The sequence below is a fragment of the Camelus ferus genome, chromosome 7, assembly GCF_009834535.1.
Source record: "Camelus ferus isolate YT-003-E chromosome 7, BCGSAC_Cfer_1.0, whole genome shotgun sequence".
Taxonomy (NCBI): Eukaryota; Metazoa; Chordata; class Mammalia; order Artiodactyla; family Camelidae; genus Camelus; species Camelus ferus.
In genome coordinates, this window is record NC_045702.1 from 18,652,070 (window position 1) to 18,673,294 (window position 21,225).

The window sequence follows — 21,225 nt, forward strand, 5'->3', positions numbered from 1 at the left end:
GACACTCCCCAAGGCCCTTTTGCAGAAACCCTCAGTGTCTGGGGGTGGAGGCACAGGGCTCTGCCCCACCTCCATCGTCCCACCTCGTTGCTGAAAGTCACAGGTTTGGTCCACCAGAAGCTCCTTCAGGACACACAGGTCATTTTCCTTGGCTGCCCGAAGCAGAGGAGACTCTCGGATTCTGGGAGAATGAACTTGAGTCAGGTAGAGACAGCATGGTGAGAAGCTGAGAGCAGAGAGGAAGGAACAGAGACGGTGCCTGCCTAGGACAGACACTGGTCACACAGAGTGTGCGGTGACACACTGGAGAGTTGTTTCCCGGACTCTGGCTGAGGCTCGGACTGGGGCGAGAGCTTGTCTGAGGCTCCCCCTGTGCTTGCACTTAGGGGGCCTGGGGGCTCAGCCGAATGAGGGGTGTCATGCCCGAGGGAGGAGGGCCTGGACAGTGGAATGGGTGGTCCTGGTGGCCCTGGCCAAGTCAATCTAAGCTGAGTAAACATTCGGAAACTTGGGGATCTGGAGCAGGTGGAGGAGAGAGAATTTCTGCCCAGGTTTTACCCATGCTCCCAGGCCTGCTGAACCGGCTCTCTTTAGCCAAGGGGAGTTTGAGAGATAAGAAGGAAGCTGAGAGGGAGAAACGGGCCAGCTGTTAGAGCCCCTGGGAAATGAGTGCGCTGCTGAATTCTGACTCCCTCTGGGGTCAGGTCAGGGGGCTGCTGAGGTACATGTTCCTGCTGGGTGGAGGGCAAGTTTGAGGTGGGGTGTGCTGGCTCTGTCTCTTCTGTGGTTTACCCTGAGACCCAAGGCTCTGGGCTTCTCTGAGCATGTGCGGCCCGGAGAGGATCCCCGGGGAGATACCCGTCCTGTGGTACCTCTGCCGGTTAATCTTTGCTTCTCCCCTGCCTGCACGAACCAAACAAGAGATAAAGCTGCAGCCAGCTGATTCCTGCCGGGCAAGTGTGTGTTGGCTCTGAAGGTGAACACAGGGTCTGGGAGGTTGAGGGTCAGGAGGAGAGAGATGAAAGGCAGATAAACAGACAGACCAGTGGCTCCCGTGATGTCCCTTGCCCCAGATTCCTCTCTTCCAATGGCTCCATAAGCTGATGGGAAAAAGGTTTGTTTTTTTTTTTTAAGTAGAAGATTTTTTATCTCAAGGCTGAGATAAGGTCTGCCCCTCAGGGAAGTGTTCTCCGAGGGGCTGAGGAGTGAGGACCAGCCCCCGCCCCGTCTCACCTAGACCATCCATGTGAGGGCACTCAGCCCAGAGCAACCAGGGCTGGGATTCCAGAGCTCTCTCCTGGACCGAGGGTTCTGCACACAGCCTCGGCTCTCAGGACCCTGGCCCCCTGCCCTCTGCAGAGGGAGTTCCGAAACCCAGCACTCTCCCGAGATGGCCCTAGTTCCACTTGAAAGTCCGGAGGGAGGGAGGGAAGGGAACTAAAGTTTCCTTAGCAGGGCCTGGGATGGGAGGTGGTGAACAAGCAGAGCGCCTTTCCCAAATGAGGCCTCAGACAGCACCCAGGGCCCGCTGCACAATGTGCAAGGCCCACAGCAAAGTAAAACTGCCGGACCCCTGGTCCAAAAATTAAGAATTTTAAGATGATGATACAGAGCATTCAGCCACATGCTGGGCTCTTCTGAAGGAGTTATGCCACTGGAGAGGCCATGTGCTCCTGACTCCAGCCCTGTCTGGCCCCCAGATCTGCTGGTGGCAGCTCTCTGATGGGAGACAAGTCTCCCAAACACTGAGGCAGAGGCCTGCCTTCAGGACGGCTAGCTGCTGGTCTTCCAGGCTCTGGACCTCAGGGCTGGCCGTAAGATGCTCTCCCCTTCCAGGGATACCTGTGCCCCCAGACTGTCCCAGGAACAGACACGGGCCTCATCTCTGTACCCGTAGGACCTAGCACAGCCCTGAACACAGGAGACTCATAAAAGATAGATGGTCTACGTGGGTCCCTAGTGGGACTCCCTGACGTCGCCTGGGTTTCCCTGGTCAGCTGGTCAGCTCCAGGCATTATACAGAACAGAGTTCTCCCCTGTCCCCACGCCATCAACTTGCATTCTCATTCACAGCAATTCCTCACTTTTCCTCCTTCAACCAACGAGTCTCCTAAAACTCACAGGCTCTCAGCCCTTCCCCAGCAACCTGTTCCCCAAGCCTGCACCTGCCTGTCTCCACTCCTCCCCTGCCACGCACCCTGGCCTCTTCTGTCTGGTCCCTCTGGAGCCCCCGAACCTCCTCCCCTTTCACTAGGTTAGAGCCCAGGCAGCACTCTGCCCCCACCTTCCCATGGCCCAAGGCCACACCCTCCACCGCCACTGACAGAGGTCGCTGGGCTTTGGTAAGGGGGTGGGGGACTGGCATCCCAGTGCCTGGCACTGAGCTCTGGGCTGCTCTCGTGGGGAGAAGGACCCAAGTGGGCTGGAGGGTTCCAGGCTCGGGGGGGGGGGGTGAAGGGAGGGGCAGCCTACCTCTTCTGCTGCAGCATGTAGGCCTCGTCCAGACCCTGATCCCGGTCTTGCTGTCCCACCAGCGAGGTCAGAAGTTTCTGGAGTTGGATCCAGAGTCCTCTTGCCTTGGGTGGAGAAGCCCCCATGCCTTCTCCTTTCAGGCTCTGACAATTAAGTTCCAGGGATGTGGTTAAAGGGAGCAGGTCTAGGACCCAGAGGCCCCTGAAGGGTGGTCGGCTGGGGCTGGGACTGAAAGAGGATGTATCTCCAGTATGACGTGTGTGCAGTCTGCGGCTGTGGGGTGTGGGTATGTGTGCACGTGCACTGAGGGGACTGGGACCCTGCCAGGAGAGAGGCTTTACCTGGAGGGGGAGGAGCTCTTTCTAGAGAGAGTCCTTGGGGGCACAGAGCCTGGAGGGGAGGGAGGAGGGAGCCTGCTCCTGTTGATAGGCTAGGGCGGCTGAGACCAGGAGAGCAGAGGGGTGGGGCAGAGGAATCTGGACGGGGAGCTGCAACAGCGCCTGCAAGGTGGGTCCCACCAGCACAGTGAGGGATTACCTGGGATGCAGGAGAGTGCGGAAGCCAAGCCCTCCAGCTCAGCAATCAGCAGGTCCGAGTTTGAATCCTGGCTCTGAGTCCTTGCAGATCAGTTAGGTGAGCTTTCAGGTGCATCTGCAAGATCAAAGTATTACCCACTCTCACGAAAGTGTCAGTGAAGCACAATCGTAACAGCTCAATGACTGTTGACTCTCCTTCGACCGAAGGGCTCAAAAGACCCCAGGACTGCTCCTCTGAGCTGTGGCCGTCCCTGCCCTCTATCCCGCAGCCCTGCCTCAAAGGAGGTTTCCTGGCTGCCCCTCCTCTGGGAGAAGCCCAGTGATTTCGCTTCCCTTCCAGCCCCTCCCTGCCAGTCGGGGGAGACCCCAGAGAGCCCTGTGCGTCCACAGAGACTGAACAGCAGGAACTGGGCGAAGGTGGAAGAAATCGCGGGACTCTCTCCAGGAATGAGTCAACAGGAGGAGTTTGAGTAAAGAAGATAAGACAGTGTTAAATTATTTTATGGTATTAGTTTCTATTTCTCTTCCTGATTGTTTTCAAAGAGGTATATCCATATTATCAAATTGGAGTCACTCAATACATCAGTGAGGTACCTGGGAGCCAGCTGAAGGTTCTCTTTGTATTTCCTGAGTGAGAAGACAGAGCACGGAGAAGTAGGTGTGATTACCCACAGCTGGTGGCAAAACTGGAGCTGGTCCAAATCAGCCGTCAGACCTCGCTGCTTCTGGGGAACCTTCTACCTAGAAAGAGGAGAGGCTTGGGTGGAGATAGGCTGGGGACCCTCCCCCTTGGGGGTCTTCAGGAGCAGGGACCCCTGTCTTCTTTTGCTGTAAGAAAGAGAGGGCTCCTCTAGAGATTGAAGGATGGACAAAATAACCTTTAGAGAAGGACAAAAACTGAAAGGAACATAAATAAGGAAAGGAAGAGGAGGTGCCTGAGACCAGGAGGAAACATGCTCTCACCCAGGGAGGGGGGAGATGCTGGCTGGCCAGGGGGAAGGGTCACCTTGTGGGACATTTTTCTGCTTTGCTGGGGGTTGGGGCAGTGTGGGGCTGTAATGACCTCCGAAGCCTTGGGACTTCCAGTCTAAGGAGATGGAAGGAGCGATAAGGGTGAGGTGGGGGGTGTAGATGAGCTGATAAGCAGGGGCCGGCGAGGAAAGGAGCACCTGCCCAGGAAACACTCAACCCATAAAGCCAGTCCTGGAGAGAGGAGGGGCGGGAGGGCCCGGTCAGAGCCGCACAGAGCAGGTGCACGGGGCTGGCCATCAAGGGCACAGTCTTCGGTCCTCGGGTCCCGGGGGAAGAAAGGCACCCCCCCCCCCCTTCCCCAAGTTCACCTCTGGTCTCCCCCTCCCACTTGTGCTCCTTTGCCTGCACTGTCCCCTCCAATGGGAGGGACAGGAATAAGGTGCCTGAAGGGGACGGAGCTGTCCCACCTGGAAGGCTGGAGATTCAGAAATGGCTTCCTAATCTTTAAGGAGTTCTCTCCTCTTCTGTCCTCTGGCTTCCTTCCCCATCCCTCCATCCCCTTTGTCAGAGCCTGCATCGCCTCCCTATTTTCTCTTCTCTCCTCTGATCCATTTCCGTCCTCCCTCAGCTTTCTGTGGGCAAGGACACCTACAAACTCTCTCCCCTCTGGGTAGCAGCTCCCCAGCCCGGTGATGCCTCTGGGTCTAGTGCGAGTCCTTAAGCACTGGTCTGGGGCCCCTCACCTCACGGTCGTGTCCCAGAGCCCCTTGGTGCCAAAGCATCCAGACCTCTTATTCTGATGGAATAAATAATAGGAACACCCATAAACCTGAAATTCAATTTTTAGGTCTTACACTCCCACCCCACCTGCCCACAGCCTAGGGAAAGAATTTGAATACAATGCTTTAAAACATTAATACTGACTGTCATCGGATGGTGAGAGTACTAGCCTTTTTGTTCTTCATACTTTTTTCCCTTTGTACTTTTTCAATAAGAAAAAAAAGTAAAGGGGTTCCTGGTTTCCAAGGAGGATTTATCTCCTCAGCACAGGGCGTCAGGCAGGTGGGTGGTGAGGAAATGGAGGAGTGGTGGTCAGGGCCACCGCGGTCTTTCTACCGCCCCTGTAAGACAGCCCCCACCCCCAGCTGCCCTCCCCACCAGTACTCACAGAGCGGGAGATGGCTTCTCATTTTGCTGGGAACCCAGAGGCTCCTCCCCAAAGTAGCCAGGGGGAGGTTAGTAATTTTTTTCCATTCAAGCATCATTTCCTGATCCTGCAGGTCAGTGAGTATAAGGGAGGGGTGAACAGGGTCACTCCCTTACCTGACTCTTGCCTCTCCCATCATCATGTGACCTCCTGTACCACTCCCCAGTCACCCTGTCACCTGGCTTGGATCATCAGAAAGAAGACTGGAGGCAGCGTCGGCTGTCCAGGAGAGACCCTCCTGGATGCTAGCGTCAGCAGCGTCCATGGGAGGGAAGTCCCACATGCCCCTTCATTTCCGAGCTCCCCTCTTCAGAAGGGGGGCCACATTTCTGCACATGTCCTCGCCCCTGCATTCGGCGGTTCATTCAGGTGTGGAAAGCATGGACACCAGGAGTGGTGTGAGATGGTGGTGATGGTTCCAGTGGGTCTAAGATCCCCTCCCATCTGTTCCAGCGCCCCTCCTGTGGCTCATGGCCTGTATCTGTCTCTGGTTTTCTGGGGCAAGCCTTCATTCTGTCTCCCCAATGCCACACCCCCTGCCCACCCCCCTCCCACCCCAGCTCCAGGAAGCAGATGCTGATTGGCCAGTCCATTACCGCCAACAGGTCTGCACTCACCAGGGTCATGGGCAGGGCAGGTATTGGGACATGAAGGCAGTTTCTTGAGATTTGTTATTTGGGATCCTTGCCTCTGCCATGCTGGTTTTTGTCTGAAGACTCTAATCCTCCCACCCTTTAGAGACTGAGACTCTAACAACCGTTCCTCTGCATCTGAGAGAACAAGAGGCTGTGAAATGAGGGTGTTCAGTCTGTCAGTACGAGAGGGCAAAGGCTGGGAGAGGGGGAAGTCTGGGGGAGGATGAGAAGAGACAGCAGTTTCCACTTAGGCCCAGCGCACTCTGCTCTCTGTCTCTCACACACAGAGCAGGGACCTTCCCCCTCCTCCACCTATGCCTCCCCCTCCCTCATTTTTGATGGACCCGAGTTTCATGCACAGCCCAGGATGTGACAGTCCTCTTTTTGACCTCCCGTCTGGGCCTCAGCCTACACAAGCGGCTTTCCTTCAAGAAAGGCCGCACAGAAGAGTGTTGGCAGGTGTGATATTTAGAATCTAAAGAGTCAGTCAAGAGTCCTGCTCTGCCCCCTATTCTCTGTGCAACCTATAGTGGGCGAGTCATTTCTACTGTGAACCTCAGTGTCCTCATCTCTATAATGGGTATGGCCGGACTATGACTTTGAGTCCTGCTTGCTATGTGGATCTGACAGTACAATGGATGTGAAAGGACTCCACACAAACTCTTAAGTCGTCGCCATTGCTCTCCACAGGATGGCCCCCTCTGGTCATCTTAGAAGCTTCTGTTGTCCCCTGCTGGTGACTCTACTCTCTCACCTGCCAACAAAACTCTCTGGTGAGTCAGAATGAGGGACAGGCCATGGCTGTGATGTCACAGAGCTCATGACGTCAGAGGTCCTATGGCAGGGTAGGGGAGAAAACGGTGCTGGGAAGGGGTAAGGGCCAGGACAAGGGACAGGGGAGGGAGGTGGGGGGAGCCTGCCCGTCACGGGGGAGCAGGGAAGGCCACCGGCAGCAGATGGGCAGGCCCATGACTTCCCTGGGCGCCCAGCTCCGCAGGGCTGCGTTCCTAGCAGCCGTCCTGCTGCTGCTGCGGGTGAAGGGGGTGAAGCCTCAGAAAGCGAGCCCAGCCCCCAGCGAGAGGCGTCAGGAGGAAGAAACGCTGGCTGCCGGTAGGTGAAGACAGGGCAGTGCCTGGGCCAGGGCTGGAGCTTCTTGCAGTCAGTCCCACTTGTCAGGCCAGAGTGGAAGCCGAGACAGGTTTGGGGCACGTGTGATCACCCCCGGCCCTACCCCTGCATCATGGGTGTCGTGGAAGGGGTCTGGGGCAGGGGTTCCTTGCCCCAGAAACTGCATGGGGCTTTCCTGGGGGCAACCAGAGGAAGAGGGTCTTTGAAGTTCATCCTTCTCTAAGATGGTCCCCAGCCCCCATCAAATGATGTCACACATTGGAGGAGGCCGTTTGAGTTGGCAAGGGGGTGTGTGAACACCTGAGGTGGGGCTGTGGCTGCACACGGAGCAGAGAAGACCCTCCAGATGGAGCCTCACGTCTGTGGTCAAGGACAAGAGTGTGCGGACGGTCGGGCTCCCAGAGTCTCCGACTTCTTCCCCTCTCCAGTGCAGACCAGGGGCAGGGCGGGGGCGGGTTACAACCAGTCCTTTCACGCCTTCCCCTCTCCCCTGCTCCAGACCAGGATCGAGAACAGTTTGAAGAGCACTTTGTGGCCTCCTCGGTGGGCGAGATGCTGCCAGGTAGTGGACATGGCCCAGCAGGAGGACGACAGGACATCAAAGACGGCGGCTCTCCGGGACCACCTGTTTGACTTCACCTTCTGCTTTAACCTGGCCAGCATCATGGTTTTTTTATGAGGGATGCTGAGGCGGAGGTGGCGGCCTGGTTCCTGGATGAGGACCTGGATATCTACCTCCGCTTCATGATAGCGTACTGACCGTCTTTCCCCATGGGGCTCCAGGTCGCTTCTCCCGAGGGAGACATGCATGTGGCTTCCTGGCTCTTGCCAGCGGCCTTTCACCTCAGATACAGCATCAGAGAGATCCTGAGCTGGCCTTCCAGCTGCCCAAAGCCACGGCCCCACTGTTTCCTCATTCACAGTCCGAGAGCCATCTCCAAGAGCTGAGATACCAGACCCCTGCCCCTCTCTCTCCCCGCAGCTCCTGGCTTCATTCAGGACATCTGATTAGGGGAGGAGGCAGCAACAATAAGAGTAGTAACAATAAAATCCTGAAAACAATTGGAAAACAATCCTGAAAACAATTAGTCTCTTACTAGTTTGTTTCATCACCTCGCCTTTGGCCCACCAACATTTAGACCCACCAGTTCCCCAATCATCGGTTCTCTCCTTGTCTCGGCTCTATGGAACTCTGCGCAGCATTTTCTCCTCCTATTTTTTCTGACTTCTAGGCAGAGGACATAGCAGGAAAGAGTTCCTAAGAGACAGGAAGAAACCAAGGGCCAGCTTTTATTTGGGAAACGGAAGGGGAGAGGAGATATTGCCCTGAATCCATGGATGGGGCAGGGAGATGTTGATACATCTGTGCTGAGATCTCTTTGGTAGCTGGCCAGGTTACCAGAGTTGGCAGCGGCTGGAGGGGTTCATGAGGGTACCATGGGGACAATGGAAGTGTCTGGCGAAGGCTGGGCTGTTGCTTAGGGGCCCATGCACTCGAAGGGTAGGAGGGCTGTGAGTGTCCCGAGGATCCTGAGTGCTGGGGTCCCTACACATCACCTGGGGAGAAAAAGAGGTCCACACAGGGTAAGGGGCATAGCAGGCATCAGGGTCAGTAGGAGGTGGCAGACCTGGTGACCAGGTGGGACCAGGGACAGCAGGCAACGAGCAGGGAGAGGAATGCTCCACGGCCACAGGGAGAAAGGAAGATGTTTGCTACCTGTGGGTCGTTTAATCTGGCAGCAGGTGTCTGAGGCAGGGCTGGGCTAGTGTAGTCATACCATTTATAAGTGACTGAGAGGTAGGGTCTGTTGTAAGAACTCTGTGGGCGGGAGGGGGTCTTTAAGTGTACTGAAGAATTGGGGGCAGTGTCTGTGGAGGGAGCATATGATATTTAGGCAGGGGTCATGTCGGGGTGGGACCACATCTGGGGATGAGGTCTCCAATGAGGAACGTGGTCTCTGGACAGTCTGTTAAGACTCTTGGAAGGGATCTCTATTTCTAGGAGAAGAAATGAGAGAAGAAAAATGTTGAGCTCATCCCAAGGAGGGATTTGGGAGTAGAGTTTTCTTTTTTTGGAAGGGGGTGCTGAGCTTGGGAGAAGAATTTATAGTACCACGAACAGATGGTCCCAAGAGGACATGTGTGAAAGGATGACAGTGGGGACATGTGCAGCAGAGGGTTGGGGACACTGGGGGAAGATGTCTCCTTTCAGGGAGGAGAGATTCTTTGAGTGTTAACAAAAGGGTATTTGTCTGACATGGAGTGAGTCTTGGCAGGAGGTGGCAGCTGCCTACCTGGGCATAGCTTCGGAAGAAGAGTTGCCTGGGGCTGAGGTCCAGGTGGGGCAGGGTGGTCTCCCCACGGTACCACAGTAGCCTCTTGTTGTATGCCTGCATATGGGAATGCGATGGAGGGTTGCCCTTAGTCTTCAGACCTGTGGCCACTGGGAAGTCGGCCGCCCTACCCACAATATCCAAAACCAGTTCATGGCCCATCCTCCCAAGTTCCACACTGACACACTGGTCTGAGCCAGGAGAAAATGCACTTGCTGTAAGAGCGCTGGGAAAGAAAAGAAGGCTCCATGGAATAGGAGGGGGTCCTCAAGTTGCCGTCTGTTCAGTGGGGATGGGAAGGGCAGAAAGCTCTGCTATGTTTGCAGGAGGGATGATGGAAGGAAAAACTGGAGGCAGGCTCTTCTGCTGGCTGAAACAGCTCCTGGCCTTGGAACGTGAGTTACCTGCAGCGCAATGGCCAGCCCGCCTGTGTCGGCAGCATTCTCCAGGAATGTGCGGGAGCCGTTGAAGGAGATTCCTTTGGGTAATGGAAAGGAAGCATAATGGCGCTCCAGGCACAGTAGCGCCCCCTGTAGGGAACGGGTGTCACAGGCCGGGCAGCCCCCAGGGAATACTGTTGAAAATGGGGCAAGGGAATCAAACGGTGAGGCATGACGCAAGAGGTGAAGACATGGGGGTACTGCAAACTGGGAAGGCTCCCAGGAGTATTGCAAAGGCTTCAGGACTGTCCCACCTGGAGCCCTCGCACAACCTCCCTTTCTCCTCCTCTAGGCCTCCTTTGGGGTCTTCTGGGCTCCCCGCGGCCTCACCTCCCAGTGGCCCACTGTACTCACAGAGCTGGTACAGGATGTGCAGCATCTCATGGGCCATAATGCTGCCAGCAGCACCAAAGTTCACGGCTCTGGGGAGACAAGGGCTTGTATCACCCCCAGAATCCTTCCAAGTTTTTGGTTTCAATTCTCCAACCACATTCATCATTCATCGTAACACTGGCCCATCGCTCTTGGGAAACTTCCTGCCCACCCTCATGGAATGGCCTGTACCTGGGGTAGCCAGGGTGGAAGAATGGGGGTTGGAGGAGTCCAGCTGGGAAGACCACCGCATGGTCAGATACTGAATAGTAAGCATTAACCCCCCAGGGGGGCACCTGCCACCTGTGGGAAGAGCACACACGAACATCAGCTCCATCATTTATTGCTCCCCCACCCCAAATGTATGCAGTCCTTCCCAAATACTGTCACTGTTCCTGTTTCCCTGAGCCCCTGGTTTTACTTCCTGCTAATTTTGGACAGCTATTTCTGGGATGCGGTGTCTGTGTCTCCCTTGCTCTCCTACCTGTGGTGGGGGAAAGGCTGCAAGAAACTCCGGATAATTCTGGCTCGGCGAGATCGGACGCAGCTCAGGAAGGACTGCAGGAAGCTGGGTTGAAGTTGTATCTGGGAGGAGGCAGGCAGGCAATTCGAATACACCGAATGTAGATGCACACTGATATACCCTGATGGGGACGTTTGAACCCAGGCAGATAAGCCCTGACACACAGACATCCCCGGAACAGTGGAAAACCAGCACTGTGACACCGTCACATGTTGGTGCAACGGGCTTCCCACAGTCCCGGCACGCAAACACACTCAAGCAAATCACATGTGTGCGCACACACTCTTCGTGACCTGAAAAGATTCTATCCCTCTGCTGGCAAGACCCACAGTGTGGCTATTGACCATCAAGTCCAGGCAGCACCAGGGCAAGGAAGGGGTCGCTTAGGATCAACCAAGGAAAGTGACTGTCTGCCACTCGGATGGGTCGGAGCGGTGAGGCAGTTGAGGACTAAAGAGGAGCTGGACCCACATCACGGTATTTCTGTCTGGCCAGGTCTGGCTTCAGGGCCCATTCCGGGGCCCCCATCTTCACCTGCACTTGTGCAACCTGGGAAGAGACAGGAAGGTGGAAGGAACCCAGCCACCCGGAGTCTATCAGGAGAAACTTCTCCTGCTCACTGCCCTCGTCCCCTCCTTTGGTCCTGTCCCCGGATGTGTGTGCAGCATGTCGGTGTTCATACTTGGGCCCTGGTGCCTTCAGCACGCTCCTCCAGTCACAGTGATCTCTTGACCTAACATGCAGTTTCCACCCGCTACGCATTCCCACACTGTCTCCTTCTGGTCTCACCTTGTTCAGGGCCTCCTTCCGGGTCTCTTCATCCACCCAGGGAAGTCTTTGGAGGCGAGTGATAAGGGCCTCCTTGATTACAGTGAATAATTCCATGGCCTGTGGGCAGAAACAGAGAAACAAATGGGTCAGGATCAGCCTCAGTCCTGGGTTCTAGGCAGGGGACTTGGCCCTGAGGAGCTGCCAGAAGGGGGACAATCTCAAAAAGAGGAAGAAGAAAATGGTATTTCCTAGGTGACCAAAACCCCAGGGTCAGAGAGCTATGGAGATAGGAAGGAGGTACGAAGCCCAGAAGGGGAAGGTGGGAACTGGTCACCCCTGAGAGTTGATGGGGGAGGCAGTTCCTTTCCTTGGGGCGATCTCAGCCTGCAGGGGAGACACTGTCCTTTCTCTTGGCCAGACTGTTGACTCAGAAAGTGGAAGGAGGAAGAGGACCATCACTCCCTTCTCTGCTCTCGAGGGCCCTAGTCCTCACACCCTCTTTCTTAAGGCCTGCATTTCCTCTCTCCATCTTTCTGGGTTTTCTTCTGCTTCCCAACAAGCCGAAGCCTTCCCAGCTCCACACCCTGACTGCAGTTACTGCTTTCTCAGCCATCTACCATCTTGCACATTTCCTTTCTTGATGGAGAAAAATGGATGGCAAGAGCAGAAGCCTGAGTTTAAACCCTGACTCTGCTGTGTGACCGTGGGCAAGTTGCTTAACCCCTCTGTGCATCAGTTCTCTCTGCTTTGAAAGTAGAATGATACTAGGAATTAAAGCAGTTCCTGCAAAGTGCTTACAAGGGTACCAGGCACACGGCAGGCACCGAAAAGCATTCAGTAGCTATTTATTTGCACTTCTTAATATTATAGCATTCCATTCACGTCATTTCATGTGCTGTTAATAAATCATAGATAAACAAGGAGTAGCCTTAGAGGTCATGGGATTCAATTTTCCATTTTACGGTTGAGGAAACACGTGAGCAGGAAAGTGGAGTGACTTGTCCAGGTTAATACGTGTCGTGTGGACTGTGTCCTGAAGCTAAAGAGAGCAGACCCTATGGATGCAGCATGTCCTCCTCTGGGCTGTCTCCCATGGTGAACTCTCTCTGTAGCTGCTGATTCCCTGACCACAGATACCATGGAGAAGTCAAAAGAATTAGGAGAGGCTAGGTGGGGTGGGAAGGGGCGGAGGGACGTGGGCTGGGGGAGAGCCCTCACGTACAGCACTTTGGGTGCTCCGGCCGAAGGTCTCCTGGGCAAACAAGGCTGCCAGCGTGGGCTCGAAGAAGGCTTCCGACTCCTCCACACACATCATCCAGCGAGGGTAGGTGGGCTACAGAGACAAAGCTGGAATGAGTGGATCCCGTCCAGGGTTCCTCATCCACTTTCCCAGGCCAATCTTACCTAGACCTTCACCCCCAGAGGACACCCTCTTTTCTGAACTTTCTGGATTTGTCTCGCTTTACTCTCTAACCCCTTTTGGTGACACACATGGGGTTATTGCTAGTCAGCAAAAAGGAGCTCACTTCTCCTCCAGGGCTAGCCTCAAGAGCCTGGGTTGGGCAAACTATCCTTGTTCATTGTCTATTGAATTTGATGCCTGGGAGGCATCCTTCTGGACGACTGATGGCTCCTGGGAAGGAGAGGACCAGAACCAACCCTCTTAACTTCAGCAGGTCTGCTTGCCACTCTGTCCCCACCCACCACATGCCCCACCTATCACGTGGGGGCTCTGGGATCCCAGCAGTGATTCCCATCCTCCCACGCTCCTTTCCTTAAAATGGAAATTGAAGGTGAAATTGGAGGTGACTTCCACCTCCCCTCGCCCACCTGACTCTCCAAATGGTTAGTGGATCATATGGTAAGATCTTACAAAGAAGAAAATTACCAGGGTGGAATTGGGGTTTTGATGCCATATTGTTTGATAGGAGAAGAGGACAAAAGAAAAGACTAAATATATGAATAAGAAATAAAGACTAAGAAACTTTCAGCCAAGTCAGGGAAAAGCATATAGGATGAAATGATGGATGTCTTCAACTTCAGAGGCAGAGAGATGGTGAGACAAAGACGCAAAGAGGGTGTTTCTAAACAGCAGGATGGAAAGAATAAGAAACACAAGAGAGATGCTGGGGAGGTTTCAGCGACAGGCTAGGATGGCTTGGAAGAGGTAACCAGGGGTCCGGCTGGAGATGATGCAGGGTGGCTGAGAAACACATCCTTGGCCGAGAAACCAAGGATGAGGAATGAGAGCTGGCCGAAGGGAAAACTGAGCTGGGACTTGAGGTGAAGACAGCTAATATGCTAATTCGGGCTGAGTGGGATGAGGTCACAAGACTTCACTCCTGTAACTTATTTACTCCCACAGATCTCCTCGCAGGCAAAGTCATTAAGCTGCTACTCTGCATGCTGGTCCTAAGACTGAAGAGAGTTTATGGGGTTTCCTACAAAAGAGGAGCTCAAAAGGAGGCCAGCATTGTTGTAGCAGACACTCCCGGGCCTGTCTCTTAGGGTGGTTATCGCTTTGGAGGCCAAGCCAGGCCTGGTGGCTCACATTTGTGTGTTCTTGTCTGCCCCCTCACGGTGAGGCCTGTTGAAGACCTTCTCCTGGTGAGCGGAAGGAACTCAGACACGTTCTGTGGTGTATTAGTTGGAGCTCTGAAGCACAAGTGTGAAAAGCGCAGAATCTGCTGGCCACCTTCAGTGTCGATCCCCCACAGGCCCCGATGACAAGCCCGGGTCTGAGACTGCCTTTCACCAGACAGGCAGGTGCGGGTGGAGGGCCGCACCCAGGAGAACAGCAAACACATCAGCCTTGAGCCTGGTAATGTGGACCTGCCTGCCTTCTCCGCACCTCCTGGTTCTTGAGTTGTTCCTGGTCCCTTTCGCTGGCACCTGCCCATGTCTCCCACAGTCTTTCCCTGCTCCATGCTGGTGCCCACAGCCTGGTTGCTGGACAGTATGGACACCACCTCGGACTACCCGCTGCTCCCCCTGTGCCACTCTGGGATTCTTTTGGTCACAACGATGCTGGGTCATATGACTTCCAGAATCTATAAATAAACGTAAGCCTGAGGGCTGGAGGTTGGTGGGTTCTACATTCATCTGTTTCGGGCAATAAATATCTGAGCTGTCTCTCAAGGCAGAGGGTGATAGAGTATATTCCATATTGATTGAAAATAGAGAAAGAGAAAGAAAAAAAATCACCACTAAAATATCAAGGATGGAAGAAATACTTCAAACCCAAGATAATGAAGCTCAGTAGATTAATTTTAAGGGCCAGAAAAAAAGTTGCAGATACAACCTTAGAACCGTGAGTAACGACAGACACGATAGACATCAGGAAAAAAATTCCAAGAGTCTGGAGAGAAAAACATTTTTGCGCAATTTTCAGTAGAGGGAAAGTAGATTTTCGAGATTACACGCCAGCCAGGAATCCTTAATGTGAATTTCTAAACAAAATTCTAGAATGAATCACTAAACCGACTATTTTTGAACACTTGGAAAATAATGTGTAATTAAAGTCCAGCATAGGATCATTGAGGACAAGTAATGTCAAAATCATTTTTAAATTTCATCATTTTTAAAGGGTCATTAAACCCGGATAAACCATAGATCAGGAGTCACAAACTGAAGTAGAGGCCATGAGGTAACGTAATTGAGAGAAGCAGTCTACATCGGACCCCCAGACACAGAGGGCAAACTGGGGAGAGGTACCCAGCCCGATGGGCTCCATCACTCAGCTCCAGACACGTGTTGCCCCTGGAGGCTCACCTTTACAACAACAACAACAAAAAGCTGGAAATCTGACTTTTGGTGTGCTATCGCCTAATTTTTGAAAGTTGGCTCTTAATTAAAAGTCTATAAAAAAAAAAAAAACTTAAAAGCCAACAAAACACACCCCTAGGCCAGATTCATCCCTGAGGACGTCCGCAATACTCCCTCTGAACAGAGAAATCAGCGTTTACTAAGTGTGGATTATTAACTTAAACCCTCATACTAGTTACATCAGCGATAAAAGTGAGCCTGTTCTGCCTTCCTCACAGAGCTACCTGGACGAGCAGGTGAGATGGCACAGGGAAGGGACCCTGCGAATTCTAAAGCTCTACCTCATGCTGTTGACATTATTCCGATTTCAAGAAGGCATCTGGTAAAACCATAAATTGCGGCTTTCTGAATGAGATGGAGAAACCTACATCAGAAGACAGTGTGATTTGAGTGGCTTCTCGGCTGACTCACCCATAAGGGAATGTCAATGATCCACGCCTCCAAGTTCGAACGAGCTTCCCCGGCCACCCCACTGAACACTGTAACCCGTCCCCACCTAGCATGCCTCTCCCGCTCCGTCCTGTTACGTTTCTCCACAGCACCTGTCACTGCCCAACATATTTTACTTAGTTTATTGTCTCTCTGCCTCCATTAGAATATGTGTCTGAGGGCAGGGACTTCTGTCTATCCTGTTCATGAAGCACCCCAAGTGCCTAGAGAGGTGTGTGGCATGTATAGTAAGCACTCAATAAATACTTTGTTGCATAAACAGATGGATGACTCTAGAGCTGGGTCTTCAATAACCTGACCTGATGCTCTTCCTGGAGCAGAGGCTTAACAGTAATCTAGATGCAGGTGCACTAAATAAAACTGCACATGACCCGAGGCGGAAATAACAGCTGATTGAAACAAAGACTAAAATTACCTGAATAATTGGGATGCTGGGCTGAGTATGAATGGTTCACACTGAATAGACACAAATGTGAAGTTCTGCTTTTAATTCCCCAAACTCAGCTTCTCAAGTTGAATATGAGAAAGACCTGGGTCAACAGCCATTCTCATTGACTGCTTCTTCAAAATTAAACAAAATGTGGTCAGATAATGAGACCCAGCAGTCTCTCTAAATAAGGATGCTATAAATTAGAATTCATCCAGAAGAATACGGTCAGAAATCTGTAATTAATGATCATTAGATAGAAACACACATTTTGGTCAAATCAAGGCCAAAACCTTGGTGGTATCTTTGACTTCACTCTTCTCATATCACACATCCATCCAGAAATACTGCTGCTTATCTTTAAAATGTGTTCTTTTAAAACATAAAACAGATCAACACTTCCATAGGCCCCTGTTTCATGCAGAGAAAAACCCAAGTCCTTATGTGGCCTACCAGACCCTGTACAAGCCCCTCCTCCCCTCTCTGATCTCCTCCCTACTGTTGCCTTATTCGCTTCCTCTGTTTCAGCTGCACTGGTTTGATTCTCAAACCCCAGGCCAGGCTCCAGCACAGCAGCAGGACAGCCTTCCCTGCAAGCCCAGTCACCTCTTCTCAGCCAAGAGCCACCAGGGGGATCCCTCTGACTGCCCCAAGTTATAGCCAGTCTGCCCCACGAAACGATAACCCTTCCTTTACCAGAAAACCCCTTCCTCTCCCTAGACATTCCTCCCATCCTGCCTTCCTGCACAGACATCCCACTGACCATTTACACCCACCCTGACTCTCCCTCCTGGGAATTCCAAGAGTATCTGTTGTCTAAACCGGAGTTTTCTCAGAACACAGCTACGCCCATTCATTTACTTAGCATACAACTGCTTTTGTGTCACAAGGGCAGAGTTGAGTAGTTGCAACACAGATCACAAAGCCTAAAATATTTACTATCTTGACCTTTATAGAAAGAATTTGCCAATGCACTTTTGGTACAGCCCACTGTTTCTCAATCCTGCACGGTATGTGGTTTAAAATATGGCCTCATGGGTCAGACAGACCTGTTCTGGAGTCTGTTCCTTCACTTATGAGCTGTGTGGTCTTGGGGAAGTTACTTGTCCTTTCTGAGGACCTCAGAGCGTTTCTGGGAGGAGTAAATACATTGAGCAATGCCTGACATAGAGTAACTTCTGCGTGTATTCCAGCTGTTAATATTATGTGTTGTATTCAGTGCTGTTCCAGACAGCTGCAAGGGCTTCCCCAGGTCGCAGAACTATTTGTTGATAGAGCTTGATTCAGCTTTTAAGCTCAAGGACAATTATATATCCTAATGGATCTATAAGGAGATCTATTATATTATATATATATATAGAGAGAGAGAGAGAGAGAGAGAAAGAGAGAGAGGGAAGTGGCTTTAGCAATTTGTAAGCCTTGTAAGTTTTCTGTGTGAGTTTCAATGTTTCAATGTCTTAACACCCTTCAGGAAGTACCACCAAGCCACGCTTCTGGGATTTACAGGAAGGTATTCATTGCCAGAGGTTCTGTAACAACCCCAACTAAGAGCATCTGGGGTCTGTCCTGCTTCATGTGCATCAAGAGAAAGGTTAGGCAGAAGCTTCTTGGGGACCAGCCCACCTGAGTGAAAATCCTAAGGATTTTTTTTTTTTTTTACGGTGATTAAGCACACAGACCCTCGAGCCAGACTGCCAGAGTTCAACTCCTAGCTCTAACAACTTCCTAGCTGTATTAACTTCAGCAAGATCCCTAACTTGCGTACCTTGTTTAACCATCAATAAAACAAGGACAGAATGGTGTGTCTACCTCATGGAATTGTGGGGATTAAATCAGCTCATACTTCTAAGGGGCTTAGAAAAATGTCTAGCATATTATAAACTCTCAATAGGCAATAACTACATTCCAGTCATCAGTGTATACAATTCCCCTTTGTTAATACCACAAATACTTCAGTTTGCTAAAGCAAAGAGTTTCTTCAAGGCAGAGAAATGGTCCACAAATTACAAAGAAAAGAAATCCAGTGATTGTCAAGACCACCCTGAAGTGCTGACTGAGGTGGGAGTGCGTCTAATGTTCTACATGCCTCCTTTTGCATTTGGATGTGTCAACCTAGGATTTCAAAATTCTCAGTAATAGAGCATGAACAGAGTAGACTTCGGTTAGAAGCACATTTGGTTCAGAGCCCCCTCCTCTGACACACTGGGATCTGCACCACACCATCCAGGTGTGGCCCCTGGATCCCACGGGATGGCAGACATGAGCTCTTTGTGAAGCACATTTGAGCATCAAACACTGGAATCACCTAGACAGAGGGAAGGCCACTGCCATGCTGCACCCATTTCTCACCCAACGAACCCTAGGCTTCCGGTCCAGGTCCTCAATCACAGTGCTCAGCATAACCAGGCAAACAGTCATGACAAAGGAAAAGCAGTTCTTGATAATTTTAGAGCTTTCTATCTAAACTTTAACACTCAGCAAAAGGCTCTAGAAGTAGCCAGATGTGTGTCCTAAAGGTCTGGCACCTGGAGCCTCAGCTCTCAGTGTGAGCGGCGTGTGCCCACCGATCTGCTCCCCTGGGGGTTCCAGACATTGAGGGGCATCTGTCCTCACGCCCATCCCTGAGAGAGATATGCCAGCATCTTTCCCTGCAAATGGCAGGTACTCCTTTCGCCCCCGATCTGGGAGAACTCCTCCCTCCTCTCTCACCAGGGGTGGTCCATCTGTCAGCTCCCGCAGTTTCTGGTTCAGCACTCTGTGTGCCTCTTGGAATTTACTGTCCAGGGCTGGAGAAAGGGTCCCCACCAGCCCCAAGATCATGTGGCTCTGCAGAAAGCCCCTGCGGAGAGAAAAGAGACCCACACATACACCCCGGGGCTCTGGGGAAGCCACGAGAAGTGCTTCCCCGTGTGAGAGTCCCCTTGGTACTCCCAGGGGAAGTCCTTCTCCTTTGTATTCATAGAGAATAACTTAATGTGAACACGTCAAGAAGAGCTTTTCTTGATGTGGGTTGGGATGGGGGTGGAGAACGAGAGAAGAACCAGATGAAGAGGCCGACTTCTCAAGCCACAGGGAGAGAAGTTCTAGGCTAGATGAAGGCTGGACTTAGACTGAACAAATTCTACAACCAAGAAACCTCAGCTCATCCTAAGATGTACCTTCTAAGCACAACAAAGCTGGCACCCAGGGCCTTTCTCTGCCCTATTGGCAACTCTCGTAGGGGTGTTGATTTGTATTCTTGCATAAACCTCCTCGCACCTGCGTTTGCTTCCCTCTGAAAGAATTTCCAGATGTTGCTGCCACTGAGTTACTATGAGGAAGGGCGTTGAGCCGGAGGCCCTGGAAGGAAGCCGCTGCCTTCAAGTGGTGGCCACACAGTATCAGGGACAGCAGAGAGCCCAACAGAGAGCGTCACCCTCCTGTCCCCCCCCCCCCCCGCTTCCTCGACTTCTTAATCTCTCCTACAAGGGCCCCAGAACCCTTTCACTACAGCTGAGAAACGCCCCCACCCCCCAGCTTTTCCCAGCCTTCACCTCCTCCGTCCACTCATTTCACATGCTTCCTCCTCTGGCCCGCACTCCTCAGCTGCAGACAGGACAGAAATGCGCTGGCTGTCCCCAGCGACTGGCCTTCCATCATCTCCTACAGCTCAGAGTCCCTTCACAGGTTACATACTGCTTGCAGCAAACCCCATGTCTTGTCAGATACCTGTGTGCCTCATTTCATGTGCGTTTTCCCTACCCCATGCCCTCCAAGCCTCTCTTTCTGCTTCCTCTGTGCCCTCTTGGGCTGACTGTCCCACCCCTTCTCCACCCCCGTATGACCCTGGATCCCTCCCATCTTCCTGGGAGGCCCTTACTAGCTTGCATTCTCTGAAGTCTCCTTTGTCCCTGAGGCCTCTGGCTCCACACACTCTTTCCATCACCCTCCCACGTGGGGGCAAACCTGTCCTTCGACAGCTCCTTTTCAACCAGTTGTGACATGTTTTTCAAATACTCCAGGTCATGGACTGCGATGGGATGGGAGGGGCTCAGGGACATCGGTGTGAATGTCGCTTGCAAGCAGGACAGCCAATCGACGACAGGGGCCATTTCCTTAAAGGAGGGATACAGAGGCTGAGGGGGGACGGGCAAGGAGAAGAGGAGGCAGGAGAGGGGGCTTCCTGCTCCCTCAGGGTAGGAGGGGGAGTGGGGAGAGGCATGGTTGGGGGAAAGGGTGGAGCCAGGAAAGTTAGGGATGGAAAGGAATTAAAGAAACAAGGAGAAAGAAGACAAGGAGGTCAAGAGAATCTGGAATAAAGACCCTCATGCCCATCTTCCTCTGGTCCCCGGTTCAAGGCACCTGCAGTTGGTCAATAGTGACCATCTGGAAGAGCTTCCCCTGCGCCCACCGCTGCTCCAGGGGGCTCAGAAACTGGAAGAGCCGCGAGGTAATGGAGATGGACGAGAAGGCGTGGTCTTGCACTTTGCTTGGGTCTCCCCCCAGCAAGGTTCCCAGGCGATTCAGGTAAGTCAGGTACTCTCGCAGGATCTGGGGAAGGGCCACCTCAGTCACAGCCCCCGTCCCCCATCGGCCCCTGGGCACAGACCTTTAGGGCCTTGGTCTCCGGCACCATCTTACCTGGGTATAGGTCTTCACTTCCAGTTTTCGCTTGAGGGGAATATCAAACTCTGGCTGGTCTATCTGGACACAAGAGAGACTGAGAGAAGTGGGGAATGTGGAAGAAGGAGAAGACAGGTGTGGGGGGTGGAAATGTACCAGGAAGATGGCCCTAGGAGACAAACGGAAGAGGGCAAACAGGAGGAGCGAGAGTGCAAGGAAAGGGAAGGGCTGGGGGTGAGAGGCTTGGGGGAAAAGAGTCCAGACATGGAAATGTGAAAAGAGGGTGGGTATTTCAACCAGTCTGGAGGTGCTCAGCAGCACAGAGAGAAGCATAATAATCCATGTCCTGAAGGGAGCCATTCCCTGTGCCAGGGTCAGGTCTAGGGTAAAGGAAGTGAGAGAGCCATCTCAGATGCAAAATATAAGAGGTACGGAAGGGGAGGGAGGGTATAGCTCAGTGGTAGAGTATGTGCTTAGCATTCACGAGGTCCTGGGTTCAATCCCCAGTACCTCCATTTAAAAAAATAAATAA

The 21,225-nt window shown here is 52.6% G+C and overlaps 3 protein-coding genes across 12 annotated transcripts in view; 1 reads left to right on the forward strand and 2 right to left on the reverse strand.

Annotated features, from left to right (window-relative positions):
- Window positions 1–5,470, reverse strand: part of TRPV5 (transient receptor potential cation channel subfamily V member 5) — a 33,930-nt gene extending 28,460 nt beyond the window's left edge. For 2 of the 10 annotated variants that reach the window (XR_004321317.1, XM_032483541.1), the window contains exons 1-6: window positions 5,366–5,470; window positions 5,149–5,254; window positions 3,603–3,749; window positions 3,010–3,123; window positions 2,473–2,615; window positions 84–226 (exon numbers count right to left, since the gene is read on the reverse strand). Coding sequence is in view for 6 of the 10 variants with exons in the window: in XM_032483541.1 (XP_032339432.1) it covers window positions 84–226; window positions 2,473–2,597 (268 nt within the window). In the remaining 4 variants the exon portion in view is untranslated. Of the gene's footprint in view, window positions 1–83; window positions 2,436–2,472; window positions 2,838–3,009; window positions 3,124–3,602; window positions 4,540–5,148; window positions 5,255–5,365 lie in introns of those variants that run through there. The other 8 variants (XM_032483546.1, XM_032483544.1, XM_032483542.1 and 5 more) reach the window with 8 other exon arrangements.
- A 945-nt stretch (window positions 5,471–6,415) lies between these two features.
- LLCFC1 (LLLL and CFNLAS motif containing 1) lies at window positions 6,416–7,698 on the forward strand. The gene is given in 4 exon segments (XM_014559855.2): window positions 6,416–6,451; window positions 6,653–6,932; window positions 7,450–7,505; window positions 7,507–7,698. Coding segments are annotated over 4 exon segments (564 nt in total).
- Window positions 7,699–8,219: 521 nt separating this feature from the next.
- KEL (Kell metallo-endopeptidase (Kell blood group)) overlaps window positions 8,220–21,225 on the reverse strand; it is a 167,016-nt gene continuing 154,010 nt past the window's right edge. The window contains exons 10-23 of the mRNA XM_032483539.1: window positions 20,712–20,774; window positions 20,433–20,621; window positions 20,037–20,185; window positions 19,350–19,430; window positions 18,801–18,930; window positions 12,612–12,722; window positions 11,408–11,506; window positions 11,090–11,167; window positions 10,580–10,680; window positions 10,288–10,398; window positions 10,078–10,145; window positions 9,688–9,857; window positions 9,245–9,340; window positions 8,220–8,507 (exon numbers count right to left, since the gene is read on the reverse strand). Coding sequence (XP_032339430.1) covers window positions 8,346–8,507; window positions 9,245–9,340; window positions 9,688–9,857; window positions 10,078–10,145; window positions 10,288–10,398; window positions 10,580–10,680; window positions 11,090–11,167; window positions 11,408–11,506; window positions 12,612–12,722; window positions 18,801–18,930; window positions 19,350–19,430; window positions 20,037–20,185; window positions 20,433–20,621; window positions 20,712–20,774 — 1,608 coding nt within the window. The 3' untranslated portion in view covers window positions 8,220–8,345. The remainder of the gene's footprint in view (window positions 8,508–9,244; window positions 9,341–9,687; window positions 9,858–10,077; window positions 10,146–10,287; window positions 10,399–10,579; window positions 10,681–11,089; window positions 11,168–11,407; window positions 11,507–12,611; window positions 12,723–18,800; window positions 18,931–19,349; window positions 19,431–20,036; window positions 20,186–20,432; window positions 20,622–20,711; window positions 20,775–21,225) is intronic.